We start from the raw sequence: 23631 nt of genomic DNA, 5'->3' as shown, positions 1-23631 counted from the left end.
ACTTAATTTGTTCCTGCTATGGGCTGAGGTTTGGTTTTGGATGCTGCTTTAATATGTTTTATTGATTTATTGTGTTGTTGTTGTTGTTTAGTCGTTTAGTCGTGTCCGACTCTTCGTGACCCCATGGACCATAGCACGCCAGGTACTCCTGTCTTCCACTGCCTCCCGCAGTTTGGTCAAACTCATGTTGGTAGCTTCGAGATTTATTGTATGTGTTTTAAAATAATGTTTATCTTTGTTGTAAGGGATAAGAGATGACCTACCGTACTTTATTCTTATGTGACAACCTCTGGCAATAGCTTTCTGATGGTAAGAGTTGTCTGACAGGAGAATGGACTACCTAGGAAGGTGGTGGGCTCTCCTTCGTGGGAGGTTTTTAAACAGAGGTTGGATGGCCATCTGTCAGGGATTCTTTAGTTGTGATTCCTGCATTGATTACCCTTAGGGTCCCTTTCCAACTCTATGATTCTATGAAACTGGCCACTGATGTGTGGAGGTGTTGGCACACATATACAAATAACTGATATAACCCCCATGTAGCTTGAAAGAAGATTGAAAATATTCGACTGACATCTCACCTTGTAAGATGGCACAAAGCACAAAACCCCTTGGCCGATGGTCTGACAAACTGAGAGCAGAAGCTCCCCAACTTCATCCTGGAAATCAAAGGTCTCAACGTGCTGGAACGTAGCACATAATGACCTGCCTTTAGGGCCAGCTCCAACAGTACCAACCCACACCTGTTGGGGGAAACATTTCATTGCTGACATACATATCGCTAACAAAATACATTCCATTATGAGACTGCAGGATGGAACTGCACTGTGAAAAAACTTGTGGCCATGGAATTAAGAGACTGAGACAAAACTGATCAGGGCAAGTAGGATTATTGGAAATGTTTACTTTTAAAATCCAATGGCAAAATAAATCAAGACATTTACGATGCACAGAGCTACCTGCATGCCTGCCTGGAGCAAGCAGCAATTCCTTTCAGGCGAATAGGTTGTCAGACTCATTGCTCAGACTGCCCCTTGACATACAGGTGCTGGAAGATGGGCAGATTGGTAATTGTGTGTGTTCAATGGGAATGCTGAAGAAGAGATACAGTATGCTCAAATATGTATTCCAAGCATATATCCAAAAGTGCGAATTCCACAAAATGCATTGGGATTTATTACTCTCATAACTTTTTAGCAAATAAACTTTTGTTTATTTTATTCCAGTGGGTGGAGTTCTGCTCATTGGAAATAGCTACTGGAGGACCTGTAAATTTGTGTGTTTGCATTATTCCTGCTGTTTCTGCTGCAGCCCCCACCATCACCTCCCATGCTGTTGCTGTAGGTCCAAAAACCCACCAGGGCAGCTTTTCAGGGGATATAGGGGAGTGCAGGGGGATGAGAAATCAGCAAAAAAAAAAAAAACCCCGCACCTGCCTCTTTCTGCTGCATGTGTACACTGGGCATCAGAGTTGACAACAAATTTGCTCAAAAAACCCCACTCTTCTGCAAACATTGATATTGGCTGTTCTCCAACTATTCTCTGAATGCAGCTATGTCACTGCACACACACACACACACACACACACAACACACAAACACACACACACACAGTGTGTGTGTGCACGCGCACATGCAATGACATAGCTGTACATTCAGAGAATTGTCTGTGCGTGTGCGTGTGTATGCATGTATATATGTATTTATCTGACAAGAATCTATTCCATACTTAATATTTGGCAGTTGATATCTAACACTATTTGTTGTATGACATGCAGTCATATTACATATTTGGTGCCTGCCACAATGTGCTGTCTCCAATGTTAGTTCTACTCACTGAACTTAATAGACTTGACTAACATGTTGATACAGTCAAAATGTGAATGCCAGTATTTTGGATATTAGTAAGCATTCAGTTTTTGGCTCAATGATTCCTCACAGCTGAGAAACTGATGCAGTCGTCACACTGCTTGTGCTAACCAAACAGGCACAACATTTTGCATGGTGAGAAAGAGTAAAGAAACTCTTGTATGGGAACCAGGCAAAATGGAATGGAATGCCCTAAGTAAACTACACTATAGCATGGTTCCTACAGCATATTAAAATAAGGGTGAACCCAAGCCCGATGCAATGAACATACCTGGGAATTCCTGATAACATGGTTTGCTTCAAGTTGAATGGAAAACTTCACACCAAGCTCAGAAGAAAAGGAGTCCATGGGAGAGAGCGTTCCTGAGGTCAACACGACTGACCCGACATCGCCACACATGTCTGAGAAGGCCTTGAGAGAATAATTTTATTTATTACATTTACATCCCAACTTCTCCCCCAGTGAGTTCAAGACAGTGTATACAGTTTCTCTCCTTTCCCACACTTTATCTTCACAATGACCCTATGAGGCAGGTTGAGAGACAGTGACTTGCCTAAGGTCACCCAAGGAGCTTTGTGGCTAAGTAGGGAGTTGAACCTGAGTCTTTCCAGTCCCAGAAGGTTCCAGGCTCCGTTCCCAGAATCTCCAGCTAAAAGGATCAGGAGATCCTTCTCTGTTGGGAGGCACAGGAGAACCACTACCAAAAAAAAGCAATCCTGGACCAGATGGGCAAATAATCTGACCTGGTATAAGTTAGCTCCCTGTTACTTGTCCCTGGGTTCTCTCCTGCATGCACAAACCCAAAACTGTCTTACCACAGCCGGATTCATGCACCAGAAACTGAGTGTATGCACTGCTGTTTTTTGTCGTGATCTTCTTTTTGATCGTGCAAAGAAACCATTCTCATCTGGAGTATCAACTGGATTTTCATTAGTCCAAACGTAGGCTTGCTGCAATGCAACTCTGTAGTCATCAGCAAACCTAAACAAAAATGACATAAAACCCTGAAAAATACCTACAATTTGCATGTTTAACTTTGAAATATTAACAGCTGGGGGGAAAAGATTGCTTTCAGAGCCTCACTGACCTGTGATTCTCTTTAAAAAGATACCCCAGGACCATGAATAACCCCTTCAGCATAATCTGAGTCGAAGGGCTTATAATTGGAACAAAAACAAGCTCTTCTCCTCCATTGAACAGGTTTACTTTTTCCTCCTTTTCAAGAACAGCAGCAAAATGTTTCTGCAGAAGACCAAAAACAATAAATTAACACAGTAAGCAAGCCAAACTCCAGCTTCCTCCCAACCTGGTTACCTCCAAATGTTTTGGAATCTAGCAACAGCTGGAGGGCACCAGGTTGGAAAAGGTTCACCTACATCAATAAATGCCTATAAAGCTTTGATGTTCTCCATGACAGTTTGTAATGGTCATACTAAAGAACAGGATCTTCAGCAGGCAAAAACTCAAGAAATCAAGAGTTGCTTAAACTATTGCTCACTATTGAAGTTCAGTTTTAAAAACCTTTAGTTTTAATTTTTTTAAAAAACCTGAAGAATCAAACGAACACATTCCCTAAGATAAAGCAGGATGATAAACCCTTCGCCTGGTCTACAGTTCTGAGGAATATTAAATGATTAGTAATTTAGACTGCATGGTATCATAGTTTCCTGGATTCAGACAAAATGGCACAACTATGGTTTGCTGCTATACTGGGAATGGAGACCTTCAACACCCACACACAGGAGGAAAAAAAATATGAATTATTACACATCCCTACCTGTAAGATGGGAAACGTGGCAATCGTTATTCCCATATCATGCAGGAACGCCACCATTTGTCTTCCACTCCAAACCTTACTAGAGGCCTCATAATTTCTCTCCACAAGCTGACCAAGAGTTTCCCTCAACCAACTGTAAATAAAGAAAACCCAGAAGAAGCAGAATTGTTGTGAACATTTGCACATTAGACCATCCATTCTACACACACTACGGAAGTAATCAAATGCTTTAATGCACACAAATAGAAGGGCCTCCTCTGGGGTAGCATCCATGTCATGCAACATTCTGCTCCAGGAGGCTGATTTGCCTCTAACCGTGGTAGTTTCACAAGACTGGAACTACTTTCAAAGACATGGGCTTGGCTGGCACAAGAGAGTAGACCAAGCTAATGACTAAAAACCAGGAAAATGTGCAGACTCCCCAAGATGGGGCTCGCAACCACTCTGCCTCTCCAATCCTTTTTACTCCCATGTGCATGTTCTCTGAACATGGGCATGTGGTTAAGCTCTCTCCTCGCTAACGACAAGCTCTAGCCAATAACAAACCTCGGCTGCAGGAACAGAGCTTAACCGCAAGCCTGGATTTAGATGATACGTTAAGTAAAACCATGGCTTAGCTTAGTGTGGTGCATGGCCCTGGTTATCCATAGTGTGATTCAGGCCAGCAACAGGCATTATAAGCAAAAGCTCTAAAAATGTATTGCACGGTAACTAGTACAGGACTGTTATAAAACTGGATTCCTTAGCTGGCAGCCCCACCACTTTATTTATCAACAGAGTCTTAATTGTTGACCGCTTTATGTCTCATCTATTGCTTTCTGCCTGCTGCCTGCACTTCTGTTGGCAGACTTGACAGCGAGATCAACCTGAGTTTTCCTGATAAGGTTAAACGACTTCAGGCATTTCGAGTCTTCAGCTATGTTCCTTTCATACAACGCAGAACATTTTTAAGATCTGAAAGAGCCACCATGAAAAAATCCACCATCTCAGGAAGGGAGGAGGGGTGGAAAAACCTCTCTGTTTCAGTAGCAACCGACCCCCACTTCCCACCCCTTGAACCTTCATAGCACAGAAGAGGTAATGGGAAGGCACAAAGTTTAGAATGAGTAAAATTAAAAAAAACAAATCTGTTCTGAAAACCAATTTGGTCTAGAGTTGACAGTGCTCCAGAAGACATAAACTCACAGAATCTATGCTGAGGTACCCAACCAACAGACTCATGTAAATTGTTCTACTGGTGGATGGGAAATTTTCAGGTTGTGGGGGGTGGGAAAGACTGGATTTTTGGACACTCACACATATTAAAAGAAACATACATACATACATACACACACACAAACTGACCATGTTAGGAAGAAATGGTACACAGGTTTCTGTATCTGTGGGTAACTTCTCAATGGGAAGTCACTCCTGCTATAGACTGAAGTAGAACAGGCCAGCAACAGATCCATCATATGCCTATTGCCCATATGACTCAGCTGTCAATCAGTAAGATTTCCCCCATCATTATTATCTTAACTATTTAACAGACAGGGAGATGGGCTGCAGGTTAGTAATGCAGAACATGCTTTGCATGCAAAAGGTTCCAGGTTTGATTCCTGGTAGGGCTGGGGAAAACCCTTGTCCATTAGTGTGTAGACCAGCCTTTCTCAACCTTGGGTCCCCACATGTTGTTGGACTAAAATTCCCATCATCCCTAACCACTGGTTCTGCTAGCTAGAGAAGATGGAAGTTGCAGTATAACAATATCTGTGGACCCAAGGTTGAGAAAGGCTGGTGTAGACAATAAATTAGATGGGACCAATGATCTGATTTGGTATAAAGCTTATTTTATGGGATGGCATTCAATTTCAGTGTACTATGTGCAATGACAATAAAGTATCTATTCTATTCTATTCTAATCAAATCTAATACACAAGAGGACTATAATCACAGTTCAATTTAACTGAATGTTGCAGGACTCTTGAACACTAAAACAGAAGGTAAGGAATAACTAGAGAGTCTGAGAATAGCATCAGGGGGCCCAAGACCAGAAAAAAAATTGCAAAGATGTTTCAACAAATGGCCCTGCCCCTCGTGCCAGCTTTTAAAGGCAAGATGTGGCATGCTCACTCACAAGATTCTTTCTCCCTATGAAACTGGTGTGATTTGAAGCACACACTTCTCCATGGTGTGGGCCTGCTCCCAACAGTGAAGGTGGTGCCAAGTTCTCCTTGACAGGAAGAGAACTTCTGGCTCAGCCCATCTGGCCCCTCTACTCTCAGCTGTCCAGTCTCCCCTCTTGGCTGGCTGACTTCCTCCTCCGCTGCTAGGGACTATCTCCACTCTGTAGTTAGGGAAAGACATGGAGCCAGGCAAACTAACTCCACCTCCCCAGCTTCTAAAGGCAAAAGGGGAAGGGGGCACCCATACTCTCATCTTGCTCCTTGCTGCTGGCATTCATCTCTTCTTCTTTCTCTGACAGCAACTGCCACCCCAGCCCCAAGCCAGTTGGGCTCACAACACCGAAAGCTATCTCTGGTAAATTAGCTTCCTCTTACTTTGTCAGACTGCAGCATACAGCACGCAATGGTTCGTGATCCTTCCTCCTAATGTTGTTATTCACCATGGTGTCCAGCTCCTCTCGGGCCAATTTGAGTTGAGTTTCCGTCACACTGTAGCTGGCCGATTCCCGTGCACAATCCTCAATATTATGAGCTTCATCTAAAATGATCACATGGTCTTTCAAGACAATCTCCATCTGCAAAATCATGCAAACCAACAAAAACTAAAATCAAGTATCTGGTAAATTCACATGCTTGCTTCTGTTAGCAGTGAAACTCCAAATTTTGCTTTACCAGGCTATGGATTTTCCTTTTTTAAAAAAACACAAAAACCTGCAAGAAGGAGGAAATCAGTTGTGGATAATGGTTAAAGTGTTTGACCTGGGTTCAAATCTCCACTCAGTGACAAAGCTTACTCCTCAATATTGTATTAGTGGGTGTATCTATAGTCATGTAGCTATAGTCAAAACAACAATAAACAAAACAGGAGACAAAGCTTACTGAATAGTCCTGGGCCAGTTACTGACCTGCTTCACACATCTATGAACTCAGCCCAGCAGAGTAACCATGGTTTGCTTTCTGGCAGCAAACCATGGTATCCTTCTGGAGTGGCTGTGTGGGTTGGAGGTTGGAGACGCTGCTTTGCGATGGTAACGGTCGTGCTTGGATGGTCGTTTCCAGTGGGTGATGCTTGGAGAGTGCTCTTCAGCCCCATTTAATGTTCAATGTGGCATTCCTCACGGTTCAGTTTAATCCCCTATGCTGTTTAACATCTACATGAAACCACTGAGTAGTGTAATCTGGAGTTTTAGAGTAGTCGCCAGCAATATGCTGATAACATGCAGCTGTACTTTACCTTTACATCTGCATGTGTGGCAATGGATGTGCTGGACTGTTGTCTTGCCTCGGTAATGGACTGGATGAGAGCCAACCAACTGAAGCTCAACCCAGGTAAGACAAAGGCACTGCTAGTGAGGGTTCTCTAGACCAGATAGATGAGGGGTGACCTCTAGGTTGGATTACTGCAACAGTCTTATATGTGGGGGCCGCCTTTGTAGATGGTTCGGAAACTTCAGCTGGTGCAGAATTTGCTGACCAGGTTGCTCGCTGGGGCATATTACACTGATCATGGCCCGACTGCCAATTAGTTTCCAGGCTCAATTTAAAGTGCTAGTATTGACTCATAAAGCCCTGTGATCTTTAGATGAAGGGCACTATGAGAAATCTTTTGCTTGCTACTGGGCACCAAGTGTTCATGGAACATCACTAATATATTTTCTCCCTCTGTTCACAGCTCATTGGATGCAAATCACAATCTCATCCTTTTTGTGACACAGCAACATATGGAATTTCCTTTAGGTTGACCTTCACTAATATTCTTTCTTAAGACAATTAAAAATAAATAAATAACATGTTAAAGCACCTGCTTGCAAATATACTTACACTCTCTCTTATTTGTGAGTCTAGAAGATAGTTGTAAGGACAAAACACAATCTTAGCCCCCTCCATAAGCTCTCGAGCTGCGAAATAGGCACAGGCACGTAGCTTCTTCCCGAGGCTCACTAGGTCTTCGATGTCCCAAGCCTGGTATTTCTTACGTGCAGATTTTAAGGCATGATGTTCACCAAGCTTATGGACTCCATGGTAGTAAGAACAAGATGTGCCCTAGAAGTAAATGATTTAAAAAGTCAAGATTCAAATATGCACTGCTAAGAATGCTGCACCTCTGTGTAGTTAGTTTTGCAGAAGTGTATTTCAGTAGTACTGTTTTGGGGGGACAGGGGACAGGCAGGTGTGGGGGACTCCCTGGTCCTGATTGGGGTAACTATGCCCCTGAAGGACCAGGTGCACAGCCTGGGAGTCATTTTGACTCACAGCTGTCCATGGAGGTGCAGGTCAATTCTGTGTCCAGGGCAGCTGTCTACCATCTCCACCAGGTACGTTGGCTGAGACGCTACCTGCCTGCAGACTGTCTCAGCAAAGTGGTGCATTCTCTGTCTGGTCATCTCCTGCTTGGACTAGTGCAATGCGCTCTACTTGGGGATACCTTTGGAGGTGACCCAGAAACTAAAACTAATCCAGAATGCGGCAACTAGACTGGTGACTTGAGAGTGGCCGACAGGACAATATAACACCGGTCCTAAAGGATTGTCATTGGCTCCCAGTGCGTTTCCAAGCACAATTCATAGTGTTGGTACTGACCTTTAAAGCCAGTATACCTGAAGGAGCGTCTCCTCCCCATCGTTCAGCCTGGACACTGAGGTCCTCCTATGATGCTCTTCTGCTGGTTCCCTCACTGCGTAAAGCGAGGTTACAGGGAACCAGGCAGGGGACCTTCTTGGTAGTCGCACCCTCCCTGTGGAACACTCTCCCTTCAGATGTCAAGGAACTAAACATCTATCTGACTTTTAGAAGACATCTTAAGGCAACCATGTATCACAAAGCTTTTAATGTTGGATGTTTTAGTATGTTCTGATATATGTTGTGAGTCACCCAGAGTGGCTGGGGAAACACAGCCAGATGGGCAGTGTATAAATGATAATAATCAGCTCAAGCAGAGCTGGTGAAATGCAGCATATAGGTGGAGTTCAAATGCAATGGGAAATCTTGATTTCTTGTTATACAGCCAAACTGAAAAGTTATAGGTTCACTATCCCCTCATTTGTGGTTTCAGGGAAAGAAACATCCACTTTTACACAAACCACCATTCTCCATTACATCCAAACTTGGGAAATGGCAGTTTGTTTAAACTCTTGTTAGTGAGAACAAGCCAGGATTAAACCATGGACTGTTACCTAAACTGTTACCTAAATTTGAATATTCACAGGGAACTGTGTTTTGTTTAAAAGTGGATGCTTCTGATCTCACCACACAAGAGAAGGTGTCCTAGGTAGGGGTGCAATGCTAGTGCCTATGAATCTAGAATCATTTTCATGCATCTAAAAGGGCTGAATTCTGCAGAAAGGAGATTCTTGTTAAGTAATTACTGCACTAGCATTTGGCATATTCTCCTTTGGCATATTCTCCTTTTGTGACCTAGCCTGTTCAATTATAACTGTATGTGTGTGTGTGTGTTTTTAAGTAATAAAACAATTTGGTATTTCCCACAATGGCTACTTAAATGCAAAACCTAAATGAGTCCCTGAAATCATATCCTTTTTCAGCTCTCTAAGGCTTCTTCAACAAACGAAGGCTGGCTGAGAGACGCTCATCCATCTTAAGCCTGTAACACAACCCTAAGGGAAGGTTGGCAGTGGAAGTGTTATCGCACTTGGGGCCTCTTAGCTCGGCAAATTGTCAGTTATCCGTTTATCAACTGACTTTTGCAATATGGTCTTAGGATAAAACAAGGACAACTAAAGTGACAGAGTTAATTGGCCCTCATTACCAAGACAGCTCACCCTCAGGGCCTGTGGGGTAAAGAGGGTATAAAGACTTAACACCTTGTTTACACTTGTCAAATACCAAAGTCTCTTGAAAACAAGAGGGGAAAGAAAGGGAGGGGGGAGTTTACCAACACTAGGCATAGTGTGTCCACATTCTCTTTAGCAGTCCGGAAGCTGTACGCCTGCTCCCTCGGCCAGTAAAGCGAGATGAGCGCCGCAACCCCAGAGTCGTCCATGGCTGGACCTAACGGTCAGGGGTCCCTTTACCTATGGTCTGTAAAAGCAAAGAGGGCTATGCTCTGCCAACATCAGCCCCTACCTGTCAGTCTTCTTATAGACAGCACTGCCTGTCAGCTTTCTCCTCCTTAAATCTCAATGTTGCCCTTGCCAGGAGAAAGATGCAGATATTTGTTGGGTACCAGCCATTCTTCAGAAAGCACTCCTGGCTTATAAAATAAGGTGCCTACTGGCTTTGGACCACAACCACAACCACGTGAAGTAGTGGGCTGAGTGTTGGACTACAACCAAGGGGACCGAGGCTTGAATCCATACTAAGTCACAAAGATCATTTGGTGGCATGGGCTACTCAGACATGTTTGGCCTAAACTGCCTCACAGAGGCTGAAGTTACCATAATCTCTGTATGCAGCAAACACACCAGTGATTAATAAAATTATTTTCATGCTTATATTATATGCAAGCATTCCTAAAATATGTGCTATTGAGACCTAACAGGGAAAAGGCTTCAACAACCAGACTGTATATGAGACACACACACGAACCAGGAAAGTGCTCATCAGATCTTTTATCTACCAGGGATTCACTAGGTGGGATAATAGTGCTGATTTATTTTACAGAGCTACGAATATAAGGTTCCTCCAAAAGAATTCCTTCCTCCCCCCACCCCTGTCCTTATCCTCAGTGGGAATTTTTCTCCCTCTCATATAATAGTAGAACAAAAAGTCATCCAATGTAGGTGAATATGTGGGAAGATTCAGGATAGGTGAATTGAAGTACTTCTTCACAAAGCTCATCATCAAAGAATGGAATTTGCTAGCACAATCTGTAATGGCTAATGGTTTGGATGGTTTTAAAAAGTTAGACAAATTCATGGAAGATACGGGTATCGCTGATTGCTACGGTAGCCACAATGGCTGTGTACCACCTGCAGTACTAGAAGCCATATGGCCTCTGAAAACAAGTTACTGTGGAATACAGATGGGAAGAATGCTGCTGGGCTCAGGTCCTACTTGCAGGTTTTCCAGAATTGACTGGTTAGCTATTGTGAGAATAGGATGCTGGGCTAGATGGGCCTTTGGTCTAAACCAGTAGGCTCTTCTGAGGTTCTTAGGTGGGTTTGCCTAAGACAGGCTTCCTCAAACTCCACCCTCCAGATGTTTTTGGCCTACAACTCCCATGATCCCTAGCTAGCAGGACCAGTGGTCAGGGATGATGGGAATTGTAGTCTCAAAACATCTGGAGGGCCGAGTTTGAGGAAGCCTGGCCTAAGAGATAGTGATTAGCTGAAGACAACCCAATGACCTTTCTGACTGAACAGGGATAAATGTATCCAGAATATTTCTTATAGCACAATCCTATAAATGTTTACTGAAAAGAAAGTCCCACCAAGTTCAGTTGGGCTTTTTCTCAGAAAGCTAAGTATGTGACTGCAGGCTTAAAGTGCTACTTAACGAGCTATTAATCTTAATATCATATCATAATAATGAACATGTGTCCAAGCTCCGTGACTCGAGGACTCGCTATCTCGCTGGCATCCTCCTCATTAACTTTTCAGCGCCTGGAAAAGACTTTTCTGCTTTGCCAAGCTTTTGGAATGTGTTTTGGCTCCTGTTGAGGAATTGTGTTTTAGCCGGTTCTGGTTTTTAACTCTTTGTTCATATCATCATTTTTATTATATTGCACTTTGCATTGAACCCTTTAGGGGCAAAACACAGGATAAAATTATGATATGAGTAGAAATAAAAATAACTAAAATATATGTACACTGTATCTGGCACAAGTCTTCCCATGTCACAAGAGCATGAATGTGGATAGTGACCATCCATTTGCAACATTTAGCACACAATCTGCAACCCAGTTAATTAATTTAGATTTAACCCTTTTGGCAATGATCTCCAGATTCACACCAGATTCTATACTACTGGTATGTAATAGCAGTGTTTTGTTTTGTTTTGTTTTAAATGCCTGGCCTTTCAGCGCTGGGAATTATTATGTAGGGAAATGAAAGACAACAAATTAAGAATAGAAATTTTAAAGATGTTTAAAAGATTCAAGAGTGCAGACAAATCTTCTCTACCACAGAGCTACACAACTGTGATCACATACTTCCCAGGAACGCAGAGGCCTGATGAGATTTAAGCACCACAGTTTAGCAGACTTTATGTCATCCTTAAATTAAAAACAAGCAAATGCTGGTATTAAGGGGAGAGGTTACTACCATAGGAAGAACCCATTATTCCTATGTATTGGTATGTACAGAAGAAATCAAACTTGCATTTTTCTAATGTTTTAAACTAGACACTGAACTCAATTTCTCAAACCCCTAAATAAGGGAAAAGGGGAGGGGGGAGCATTCCACTTCTGAATACTACATGAATGGGACAAGAAAATGTTAAAAGCAGTGAATATTATTTTCTTCAGGAAATGGCAAAACAAAAACAAAAAAACAACTCACATTCTTGGCTTCCAGTAACTCTACACATTTTTCATTCTTGCTGCTGCAGCTGGACACTGTTGGATGGACACATGTGTGGTCCCTGCTGGAAAGAATAGTCATGGGGACATCTGAGTATGCCGTCCTCCGCATCTCCCTAGTAATCTGAGCAATTTGTTTGTGGGTGCGAGTTCCAAAAAATATTTTGGGGACAAATGCCTTTCCTCCATTTTCTTTCTTCTTTTTATCAGTTGCTTCTTTGAGTTTTGCTTCGACTGAAGAACATGAGCACTGAATGCAGGCCCTGGAAGGCTGTAACTGAAGGGCAGAGAAATCTCTTTACGGACATTAGAACAGGAAAATATATATATTTCTCTTTCTCTAAAAGTGTTTCTTATTGTCTACACGCAAGAAAAAACACAACAACTATTCTTGGAAACAAAGCATTTAAATGGCTGTAATTATCTTTCTATGCTCCCCACCCATTTAACACCTGTTAAAAAGAGTCTGACTTCATGTAAAAGAAAGTAGACTCTCTCATTTTAACCAGAGCTGTCTATTAAACAGCAGTCATCATAACACTGGATACCTGACAGCTTCAGACACAAATGAAGTTACAAAAAAAAAAAGTACTTAAAGGAGGTTCTTTTGCATATTGAGAATTAGGCTGCACTTTTTACATCCAGTTCTAGAAACAAAGGTCATGAATAAATGGATGACTTGGTAAAACAGGAGCTAAAAATGCTACCTTGGCCAGAACATTACAAAAGGAATTAAATTAAGTTCAGCAGTTTAGAGGTAGCCAGACTCCACTAATGTTAAAGACTTTGTTTTCCAAATTAGAGAGCTCAGGTCTGCCACCATTTTTTCACAAGTAAAACTAGGTTACCAAAGTAGAGGTATGAGAGCAATGGCTGAGATATGGGATATAAATGTGCAAATAAATAAATTGAAGATTTTAATTTTTTAAACAATTGTGGGCACTTCACACAAAGTAACCAAGAGTTGTACAAACAAGCCCAAAGCTGAAATAAACAACTCTTTTGGAGACAAACCTGATCCCAATAAGACTGCAATCTTATTCACACTGCCCTGGAAGTAAGCCCCACTGAACACAGCACGACTTACTTCTGAGTAAGGATAGAAGGATCTGTCAATTTCAAGTTCTCTCAGCTTTTCATTTTTCCATTCTGAAGTTCGGTTCTCAAAATTTCCGCTACACTTTCTGAATTATTTTGAAGTCCTCATGAAAATTCAGCAGCATTTTAGTACGAATTTCTCTCAATATATACTGGTACAATTCTATACAATTACCTAATATACACATTTTTACAGAGCAATTTTCCATGATAAAATGTGTTTTCACTAATATATGCATTTATATGCACACTTTACCCCAGTGAGAATTGCACTGCAAAATTTGGAGATTTTCCAAGGGTGGCTATATTTCAGTTCACACATTGTTTTGGAAAGAGCAGATTAGGTAGGATCGCCTTCAAATGCAAATAGATTTTCTCCCCAAACCCTACCTCTGAGCAAACATGCATGCAACTGCACCCAAAGTGCTCTAAAAAAAATCTGAAGCAGTCAAGTTCATACCTGATAGCTTCAGGTGATGCTAACAATACTTTTCACCTGCATGTATTGAAGCACTTGCTGAAATGTTGTCTTGAATGTTGTCTATTGAGCTAACTTAACTTGCTCAATAAATTATATATAAAACCAAACCAGGGAAAACTGAGTACAGTATATTAACATTTTAATACCAGATTTCTCTTCTTGCTTTTTCCACAAGTCAAATTGCACTTAATTAAACCCATGCTATTATTGAAAAATACCATGAATTTATATTGATTCTGGTTTCTGGAGAGCCATGTTAGCCTGCTGCAGCAAAAAAAATACCAAGCAAATATCCCCCCCCCCACCTCCTATAGAGTTGTATCTGATGCGCCCCCCCCACTCTCTCCCGCAAACAACAAACTCAGTTGGTGATTGCCAAATGTATGAAAAACTGGGACACTGAGAAACAAGAGGAAGGCATTTGCATGCTTGTAGAAACTCTGAGGTTTACAGAACTACAAACAAAACAAAAACAAAACAAGAGTTAAAAAAAACCCGCCCAATGAAGATTTAGCATGCTCATGGAATGGTGTCAGTTGGAAAAGGAAAACAGGGGGATGGGGGGATGGAATAGAGTATCCTGGAGGACTTGGGCTGGCAGGCTAGAACCCTGAAGAAGAGGCACGCTAGATAAGAATTAATTATAACACTGCAACATTTTGCTGTAGGCTCCACTTCTAGTTTATTATACTGTATAAACAAAAAATCCTGGATAAAGCTGGGTATGTACGGTAGGTAGCATGATAGCTCAGCTGCTTTGTTCCACTCTAATTACGTTGCCACTTAGGAACCCTCCTCACTTGCACACTTACTTAGAAGGCTGCTATAAGATTTTAATAAAAAGGAAAGTATGTCTTTCGAGGGGGTGACAGAACACTGCAGAAATAGCTACTTGGAACAAAATATGCTTATGTTCTAAAGCTGCACGAAAGATTATTGGTGCAAAAAATGACACTATGAGAACAGGAAGCCAAACACTATTTTCTTGCCAGCTTCACCATTTCTTGTTCTTTCTTTCACCCTCCTCTTAATTGTAATCAGTAAGATTATCCTCCATAAGCAAATGCAAAGTCACTGTGCGCGTTACGCCACAATAGCAGGGATCAACTATCTCTTGGCCTCCGCTCTGTGGAAAGGCAGGTTCAAATTACCCTCAGTCCCACTCAAGCTTGTCCACCATTAAATATTACAATACACGATAGAATGGAAGTAAATGCGACCCTTCTGAAGCTGTCACTCACTGGGATAAAAGGTCCGCTGACGTGCCAAATAAACAGGCCGTCAAAGCGGGTAGAGTTACCGGCCGTGCTAGAATTGTTACATTCCTCTCTCAGGTTGCCAGTAACAGCAGATTTCATTACGGGTGTGCTGCCACGTTAAATAGCCCGTTCCAAATATCCTGCCTTCTCTATATTGAATAATTACTTATTCACCAAAAAGGATAAAAGGAAGACTTATGAATGGGACCCTTGTCAGCGATAAAGGAGGAAACAGCTGATGGGCAGTGTATGTTACATATGTGGCCATGCTGGCCTCCGCTGTACAGCCAGGCAGAGAAAAGCGAAATTCAAATTATGTTGCGTGGTATTTCTGCCTGAGCTCTGGTTTGCTCTTCAGAAAAGAAAGCACACAGATGACGACGACAACAACAACATCAATATGGTGAAGTGGAACAAGAGTTTGGTAGGTCCATTGCAGACGAGCTCTCTAGTGAGTGCCCCTCCAACACACTGGTGGATGAATTATTCTGTTTTAGAGGGTAGGGGCAATAGCTCAGTGGTAGAAGCACCTGCTTTGCACACAGAAGGACCTGGGTTCAAACCGTGGCACCTCCAGGTAGGGCTGGGAAAGTGTCAAGTCTTGAAGAGCTGCTGCCAGTAAAAAATACTGAGCTACGCAGTGTAATGCAGCTTTTTTCTGTTCCTATTTTCCCCAAGGAGGAATATTAGAGAAAAGAAATACTAAAGCCTGGTGAGCAACCTATGAATGCCAACTTGGGCAAAAGGAGGGATATAAATACAGTCAATACGATCAATCAATCAATAAAGTTCTGCATGCAGAAGATCTCAGGTAGGTGCAATCCCCGGTGTTTCTAGATATGGCTGGGAAAGTCTTCTACTTGATGCCCTGAAGAGCTGGACTAATGGTCTGATAAGGCAGCTTCCCACGTTCCTATTTAAATCAGATCTTAACTCAGAGCCATGAGAACCAGAAGCCAATTCCAGAAGCAGCCAATCTAGTGCCCTCCATAGCTGCCAAGTTCTCCCTTTTTTAAAGGGAAATTCCCTTATGCTGAATAGGCTTCCTCGCGAGAAAAGGGAAAACTTGGCAGCTATGGTGCCCTCCAGAGGTTGTTGGACAACAACTCTCATCAGTTCTAGCTGGCATGTCTAATGGTAAGGGGAAATGGGAGCTATAATCCAACAATTTTAGTCCACCACATTAGATAGCCCTAATCTACTACTCTTTTGCCTCTTGTGCTGACAACTGAAGAACTGACTACAGAGGCAGTTTTTGCCTCTGGGGAATTCAGCTGCCAATCTGTATCTTGACAATATGTCAGGTATAAACATTGGAACCCTGTGGCACTTTACAGATTAGCCAATTTATAGATCACATAAGCTTTCGGTGACCACAGTTGACTCATGCCATAGTGTCTTTGTTACTTTTAAGATGCCACAAGACTCCTTGTTGTTTTTGCCACAACAGGCTAATATAGCTACCCCTCTGGGAGTCAAGTATAGAATATCCCATAATAGAGAAATATGAGCAATGATGCTGTAATGCAAATCAAGATGATCAGAAAATTTAATTGACTTTCAAAAAAACATGAATGCCTTCTGCTGCAACTTTTATTAGGGGGCGGGGGAATTAAAATGTACTTGGCATGAAGTTTTTTTTTTTAGTATATATAAAAGCATAAAGACAGCAAAATCTGTGAAGAGTTGAAGAAAAAATAACATTATTTTACAGGTGGCCTTAAAGGTTTTTCATAAAAGGTTTGAAATTGGCATAATACTGCCTTTAATAAGTTCTTCACCCTCTACTGCGGCGTTAAAATGTTACCTTTTATACTTTAAAAAACCAACATCAGGAAAGTAGTAAACTTGGTCTGATTTTATAGTCACCAGTAAAATTGTATAGAACTGCTTTGCAGTAGTCATAACATTTCTGCAAGCCACAGACGCCATCAGCCAAAAAATAAAACCTTTAAGAAGGTGCCTGTCTAACTTTGGGGGGGGGGGGGAGAGGAGGAATATGTATGTATGTTACAATTATAATTTTAGCAACTGAGGTCTTCGCTTTATTTGTCTTTCTGAAAAGGAATTTCTCCCCTTTAAACACTCCTTGCATATTTTTTTTTGTAAAAAAAAAAGAGAGACAAGTCTTCGGGGATGAAGTTATGCACTTTAAAATAAGGTCTGTTAAAATAAAAGCCTAGTATGTTTAAAAAGTAACTGAAGCATAGAGTTGCCACCCATTCACAATTTTTATAGACTGTTCTTATTTTGTGAGCTGCATCCATAATACGTAGCAAACTGATTATGGACAGTTTCCCCCACTCCCACATTTTCTAGGAAGGCATGATAATGTGTCTGGGGCAAACTTCAGTTACTGAATGTCTAGTCTGAACAAAAGGCACTGGCAAAAGGGGGGGGGGAGTGAAGAGTAACTAAAAATACACCTAGCTTATCTAAGCAAACTATTGAGGGTGCCTTAGTGTAGTAAAATGTAATTTATAGCATTTTTCTTTTGTTTTCATCCCATTAGTTACTGAAATTGCCCTGCCAGATCATCCAGTCTTTCCCAGGGGGCACACAAATGCTGGGAAGCCCAAAACCAAACCAGGGCATGGAGGCAACAGTCCTCTCCTGCTCTTACTCCTTAGCACCTGGTGCTCAGGGGTATACTTCAACTGAACCTGGAGGTTCACATGCATGCAGCCATTAACATAAAGCCACTGATAAAGACTTTCCCATGTGAAGCCCACTTGATTGGAACTCTGGCTCTTGGTTCTTGAATGCAAAATGTACGATGATATCCGCCAGCAATACTTGAACCAACTATGTATTCTAAATTGGAAACCGAAGATAGAGGTTATACGCTTCCTATGTACAGGGGGAGAGATCAGGAGCGTACCAGGACTGTAGCTGAGTTCCTCTATTTGATTTTTTGCCGCCGAAGTACATTCACCGAGGTGAAACAGATTGTTGGCCTCCCCTCCCTTTGGCAAGTGTTTGTACTGATGGGTCGGTGATGGGATCGTATTGGACTCTTTTTTTAAAAAAAATATGTTTGTAAATAATGCCAATAAAGGTTTGGAATGGATAAAGACTTTCTTTCAATGATGTTGTCTAATCTTCCTCTAAAAACATCTGTGCTAATGGCCATCATCACAACTATGATATTGCAAATTCTGTAATTTTACACTGCTTAAAGGAGGCCTTATTTTTGTAGGCTCTGTCAATTGGTTACGCTGGACGATTCTGAGTTCCAGTACAGCAGGCCCACAACTTAAGTGGGGGTTATATTGCAGGACTCACGCCTAAAGCCACAAGTATGTATAGTCAAAACCCATTGGGTTTGATGGCGAGTGCAGAGGTAATTTCCCCCAGAATTCTACCCCATTTTTAATTTTTAACTCTTTTTTTGCCACACATGTAAAGTTGAATATGCAAAAGTTAAATGCCTGCAAGTTGCAGGATTACTGTATTAGAAGACAGAGGAAGAAAAACTTATCTATCCACTTTCTCCCTGCCATACAGTACATCATTTTATCATCATCTCTTATCTTAAAACCTCTCTCAACTTAAAAACAAACAAATCCAGTCCTGATCATCATGGCCTTTCCCCATAAATTTATTCCAGTCTTTTTTTTAACAACAACAACAACAACAACAACAACAACAACAACTCAGAAATCCAGTCATTTCATGTTTCAGCACCTACACTTTTGAACTCCCTGCCTGTTGACGTCAGTACAGGCCTTTGCTGTACTTCTTTCAGAGCCTACTTAAAACACTTCTGCTGAAGTGAGCCTATCCAGACATGTCAAAGTTACATGTATCATTTTGTTTTGGCTACTGTTGATTTTTAGTGATCTTTTGAAGATTTTAAAATTCCTGTTTTTAATAATGATTTTTATTTTTAAGCCTATATATTTGCAAACAAGTTAGGGGTTGTTGTTGTTTTTAACAATCAAGCAGTATATAAATTTTGTTATATATAAAAAAATACATTCCTGACAGTACACTAGCAGTTTCTCTTGCAGCAGTTTGAGGAATCCTGGCCTGTTTTCCAACTCACACGGTTACTAATTAATTCAAAGCAACATTACTCAAGCTCAAAAAATAGCAGCCCCACTCAAGTGTTTGATGAGAATATATCCCTTCAAATGCAACAGCCCACCCCAAGTCCTTTCTTCAGATTTGATGTAGGTTAAGCTAAAGCAAACAAAAACCATATAGGAATGTAACATTGGAAAGACATTTGCCTTTCTTTCTTTCTTTCTTTCTTTCTTTCTTTCTTTCTTTCTTTCTTTCTAAACTCAATTCTAATTATATCTTTACTCACGATTTTTTTATAAAAAAAACTTCTATATGTGAAGAATTGAGAATTCAAATATTAAAAATACCTTATGCACCACTTCATAGCTGCCCCACTTTTAAATAAAGAACCCAATACAACATTATTTGAAGAGTAAAGAAAATAACACTTAAAAGTCACCATTTCCCAAATATGTTCACCAGCAGAATTTTATGAAGTCGCCTAGCAAATTTAATGCAGAATGTGGTTCTACCTTCAGCCTAAGTAATAAAAACAATAACCTACAAAGTACTTGGCTTATGCACCCACTTTGTTGTTGCAATAAAAGAAATATGCTAGCATTGGTGGGCAGAAACATACGGAGGACAACAGGCAGTGGTTTCAAATCCTCTAGTAACTTATCCCTAAGCTTCTCCCTCTTCCCAGGGCGTAGTGGCTCCTGGGGGCTCAGAAGGGGCTGTTACACTAAGCAGAGAAAGCCAAGGCAGGAGGAGAGTCTTGGGCAGCCTTACTACCAGGTAACATATGGAGCCCACCTCCCACACCAAGCTCTGCAGTCCTGTTTAAAGGACATCGATTTTTACTTAATTTATATTTTATTGAGTTGTCAGGTTTGCATCTAACTAAGTTTTAGTTAGAGTAGACCCACTGAAATTAATGAACCCGAGCTAGCCATACTCATTATTATTAGTAGGTCTCACTCTTAGTAGGACTGGTGTTGGATACAACCGTCAGAAAATACCAACTAGAAGACCACCACCTCCCCAAAAACCCCCACAGGAGCAATCATACACTGAAAAGATGTCATCCCCTCAAGAATCCTGGAGTTTCCTCCTAAAAGGTCCCTCCACAGACTTCCATGTATAGTCAGGGGATTTAAAGTGTTCTTTTTTACATTTTGAACACGGCAAAACCAAACATTAATAAAGCCATCATCTTCTGGTTGTCCTTTCAATGCTGTCAATTGTCTGCTCAACTTCTCTGTTGGTGTTCTAGTCCATACCCGTGTTTGTTATAACGTTCCAAGTACCAAATATCTGCAGCAAATAAGCAAAATTATTGGGTCCGTCTTTGCTGTACTTCTCAAGACATCTGGCATTTGTACCATGACGCCCTCTTGCCTTCTGGTGTGTTTTTTTTTGGGGGGGGGGTCTGGTTGGCCTCATTGTAGTTCTCTCCACTGGCCATAGTTCTCCAAACTCAAAAGCCTCACATTGATTTAAGGCTTCCTCACAGAAGACGTGTTCCAGCTCCATGATAATTTCACTTGCCCTTTTCTGAATCTTTTCCAGCTCTAATATCCTTTTTGAACAGTGACCAGATTTGTAATCCAAGTGTGATCACACCACAAATCTGTAAAAATGGCATTATAACACTGGCTGTTCTGTTTTCAATTCATTTCCTAACGATCCCTATTTGTGGACTTTGCCTTTTACATAGCTGCCGCACACTGATTCAATGTTATGATTGAGCTATCCAGCACAATTTTGAGATCTCCTTCCTAGTCAGTCACCACCAGTTCAGATCCCATAAGCCAGGCTTCCTTAACCTCGGCCCTCCAGATGTTTTGAGACTACAATTCCTATCATCCCTGACCACTGGTCCTGCTAGCTAGGGATCATGGGAGTTGTATGCCAATAACAACTGGAGGGCCGAGGTTGAAGAAGCCTGCCATAAGCAAAGGGTTGCCAAAACAGTGGCCACAGGTGCATGTAAGTTCCCTTCCCAATGAAATAAGGCTTGTAAAAAGCATTCAATTAAAGCTGATGGAATAGGGTGTCCCCATGACAGTTTCTCCAGTTTGCAAATGTGTCCATGGATCCCAAAAAGTTGGCACCCATACCATAAGAATATATGCAGCTATGATTTGTTTTGCCCCATTGTGCACCACTTGACACTTGCTTACAGTGAAATGCATTTGCCATTTTAACGCCCATTCACCCACTTTGGAGAATCCCATTGGAGCTCCTTATAATCCCTTTTTGTTCTTACCACCTGGAACAATGTTGTGTCATCAGCAATATAAGGCAGCTCTCTATGTTCTCCAGCTCTGAGATTGAGAGAAGGTTGTGCACGTTGTGATGCATTTATGAAATACTTGGAAGTAATTTCTTGCCTCCTCCGAGGGTCTGAGGTAGGGAGGAAGCCTGACATTTGCCACACTTGCAAGAGGAGGGATGAGATACTCACTATGACAAGTGGAACTGTGGATCTCTAGGCCCAGCCCAGTAAAGGGCTCACCAGCTGATGTCCATGCCTTGCCCTTATGGCTCTGTCTTTATGTGGGGTGTAATCAGGTCAGAAGCAGCATGCATCAGCTCCAACCTGGCCATGTGCACTAAGAGCACATCAGTGTGTCCTGGGATGTTGCTTTCAGTTCCTATGAGCCACTCTGGTTTGTTCTCCTAAAAGGCCACATTGGCCAAAGGTACCTCAAAAGCTGGAGGACCTAAGTGGGCAGGAGGGAGAGAGAACAAAAGAAAGTACTCCTTCGCACAGTGCATAAATAAACGATGGAGCTTGCTCACACAGGAGGCACTCAAACCTTTATTGCGTTAGCATACAGCCATAGCAAAATAAAACAATACAAAATGCCAGAGACAAGCAACAAAGCATAATTCAAGGCGATATTGCTGGTGTAATAACATTTAAATCACCCTAAGTCAATAACGCAAAGATTTAGGTGCCAGCACCAAAAAACTAATATGCAGATATATGTAAAGCATAAAATAGCCCAAAATAGGCTCGGCACATTCAGTTAAAAAATGAAATAGAAAGAATTAAAACAGGTCCAGGTCTAGGACACACTGCCCTGTCAGGGTAGCCCTGAGTTTCAGAGCCTGCACTATGAAGATTGCCACCCCACGTGAAATTAGGGGATGTGCGTCCACGAGAAGCAATTTCAAACAGTCTTCCTTAGATGTAATGGTGGACGGGATCAAGAGGAGGAGCTTAGATCTTATTGGCGATTTCCAAGATGGCGATGGAGGCAGCAGCCTAGTCAGAGCCTCCTGCTTCAATTAAGCTTTTTAACTAGTTCTTCTAGAAAAGGCATGAGACAAATGACTTAGAATTGTAAGTAAGCAACAAACTTTACCTTACTTTTTATCTTCACCACTCCCCTGCTTCTTACAATACTCTCTAAGGTGCATTAAGATACTTCCAATTATTGTGACTTTTCTCACACAGGAGGCAATGATGGCCTTAAAAGAGGATTAGAGGAATTTAATGGAAGGGAGAGCTATCAATGGCTACTAGCCATGATGGCTGTGCTCTGCCTCCACAGTTGGAGGCAGAAATGCTTCTCAATATCAGTTTCTGGAAATCACAGGAGTGGAGAGCGCTCTTGTGCATGGGTCCTGCTTACAAGTTTCCCACAGGCATCTGGTTGGCCATTGTGACAACAGGATGCTGGACTAGATTAGCCATTGGCCTGATTCAGCAGGCTATTTTTATGTTTTTATGGGGGAGGAAATGAAATGGTCAGAATTTAACCCAATCTCTTTAAGTCCTAAAAAATATTCACCTATGCAGCGGGAGATAGTTACTACCCAGCTAACTAGTGGAGGTTTGCCCCCCATCAGCTTCCAAAGCAGCCAAGACTAAAACAGTCAGAACGAAAAACAAATGAGCAGATAGATTTAATGGCCAAACCATCACCATGGCTCCCCTGTTCTGCGCTACCCAGGACAAACCAGCTTAGAAGGTCAAGGCAAAGAATGAAAACATCAGAAACAGAAATCAAAATCGCATGCAAACTAAGGCTAAACAAAACAGCGGGGTTATGATCCTTGACATCAGTAGCTGTAAGCGCTTCCTTGATATTCCCCATCTGCATATCATAGGAAACAAAACCTGTCTGGTGGTGAATGCCCAGTGTGCGAAATCTCACACAAGGACACCCTACTAAGATAACTGGAGTGGCATTATTAAAGCTTCTCTTAAAAAGAAAACCTTCTTTTTAAAAGGCGTAGTCTTCAGCTTCTTGATTAAACTGCACAAAGCAGCTGTTTATCCACTCGCAGTAACCAGCAGGTGAACCCGATTCAATATTTATCACCGGCTTTCACAGATCACCGCTAACCAAGCAAACGTTTTAATTAAGCTGGAGCTTGCTTCAAAGAGCTCATTCAGGACGTCAATCAGCGAGGGTAAGGGATCGGATACTGTGTCAGGTGAGAGTGTGTAATACAAATCCACAACTTTCTTCATCCCATCC

General features: G+C 41.8%; 1 protein-coding gene across 2 annotated transcripts in view; it reads right to left on the bottom strand.

Annotated features, from left to right (window-relative positions):
* Window positions 1–23631, bottom strand: part of BRIP1 (BRCA1 interacting helicase 1) — a 110680-nt gene that overhangs the window by 63854 nt on the left and 23195 nt on the right. For both annotated transcript variants that reach the window (XM_060283117.1, XM_060283118.1), the window contains exons 6-13: window positions 12267–12563; window positions 7630–7851; window positions 6184–6383; window positions 3644–3776; window positions 2954–3108; window positions 2682–2847; window positions 2137–2277; window positions 579–740 (exon numbers count right to left, since the gene is read on the bottom strand). In XM_060283117.1, coding sequence (XP_060139100.1) covers window positions 579–740; window positions 2137–2277; window positions 2682–2847; window positions 2954–3108; window positions 3644–3776; window positions 6184–6383; window positions 7630–7851; window positions 12267–12563 — 1476 coding nt within the window. The remainder of the gene's footprint in view (window positions 1–578; window positions 741–2136; window positions 2278–2681; window positions 2848–2953; window positions 3109–3643; window positions 3777–6183; window positions 6384–7629; window positions 7852–12266; window positions 12564–23631) is intronic.

This window comes from Zootoca vivipara, chromosome 15 (genome assembly GCF_963506605.1).
Source record: "Zootoca vivipara chromosome 15, rZooViv1.1, whole genome shotgun sequence".
Classification (NCBI taxonomy): Eukaryota; Metazoa; Chordata; class Lepidosauria; order Squamata; family Lacertidae; genus Zootoca; species Zootoca vivipara.
The sequence above is the reverse complement of the archived record's forward strand: the minus strand, read 5'-3'. Positions and strand labels throughout refer to the sequence as shown.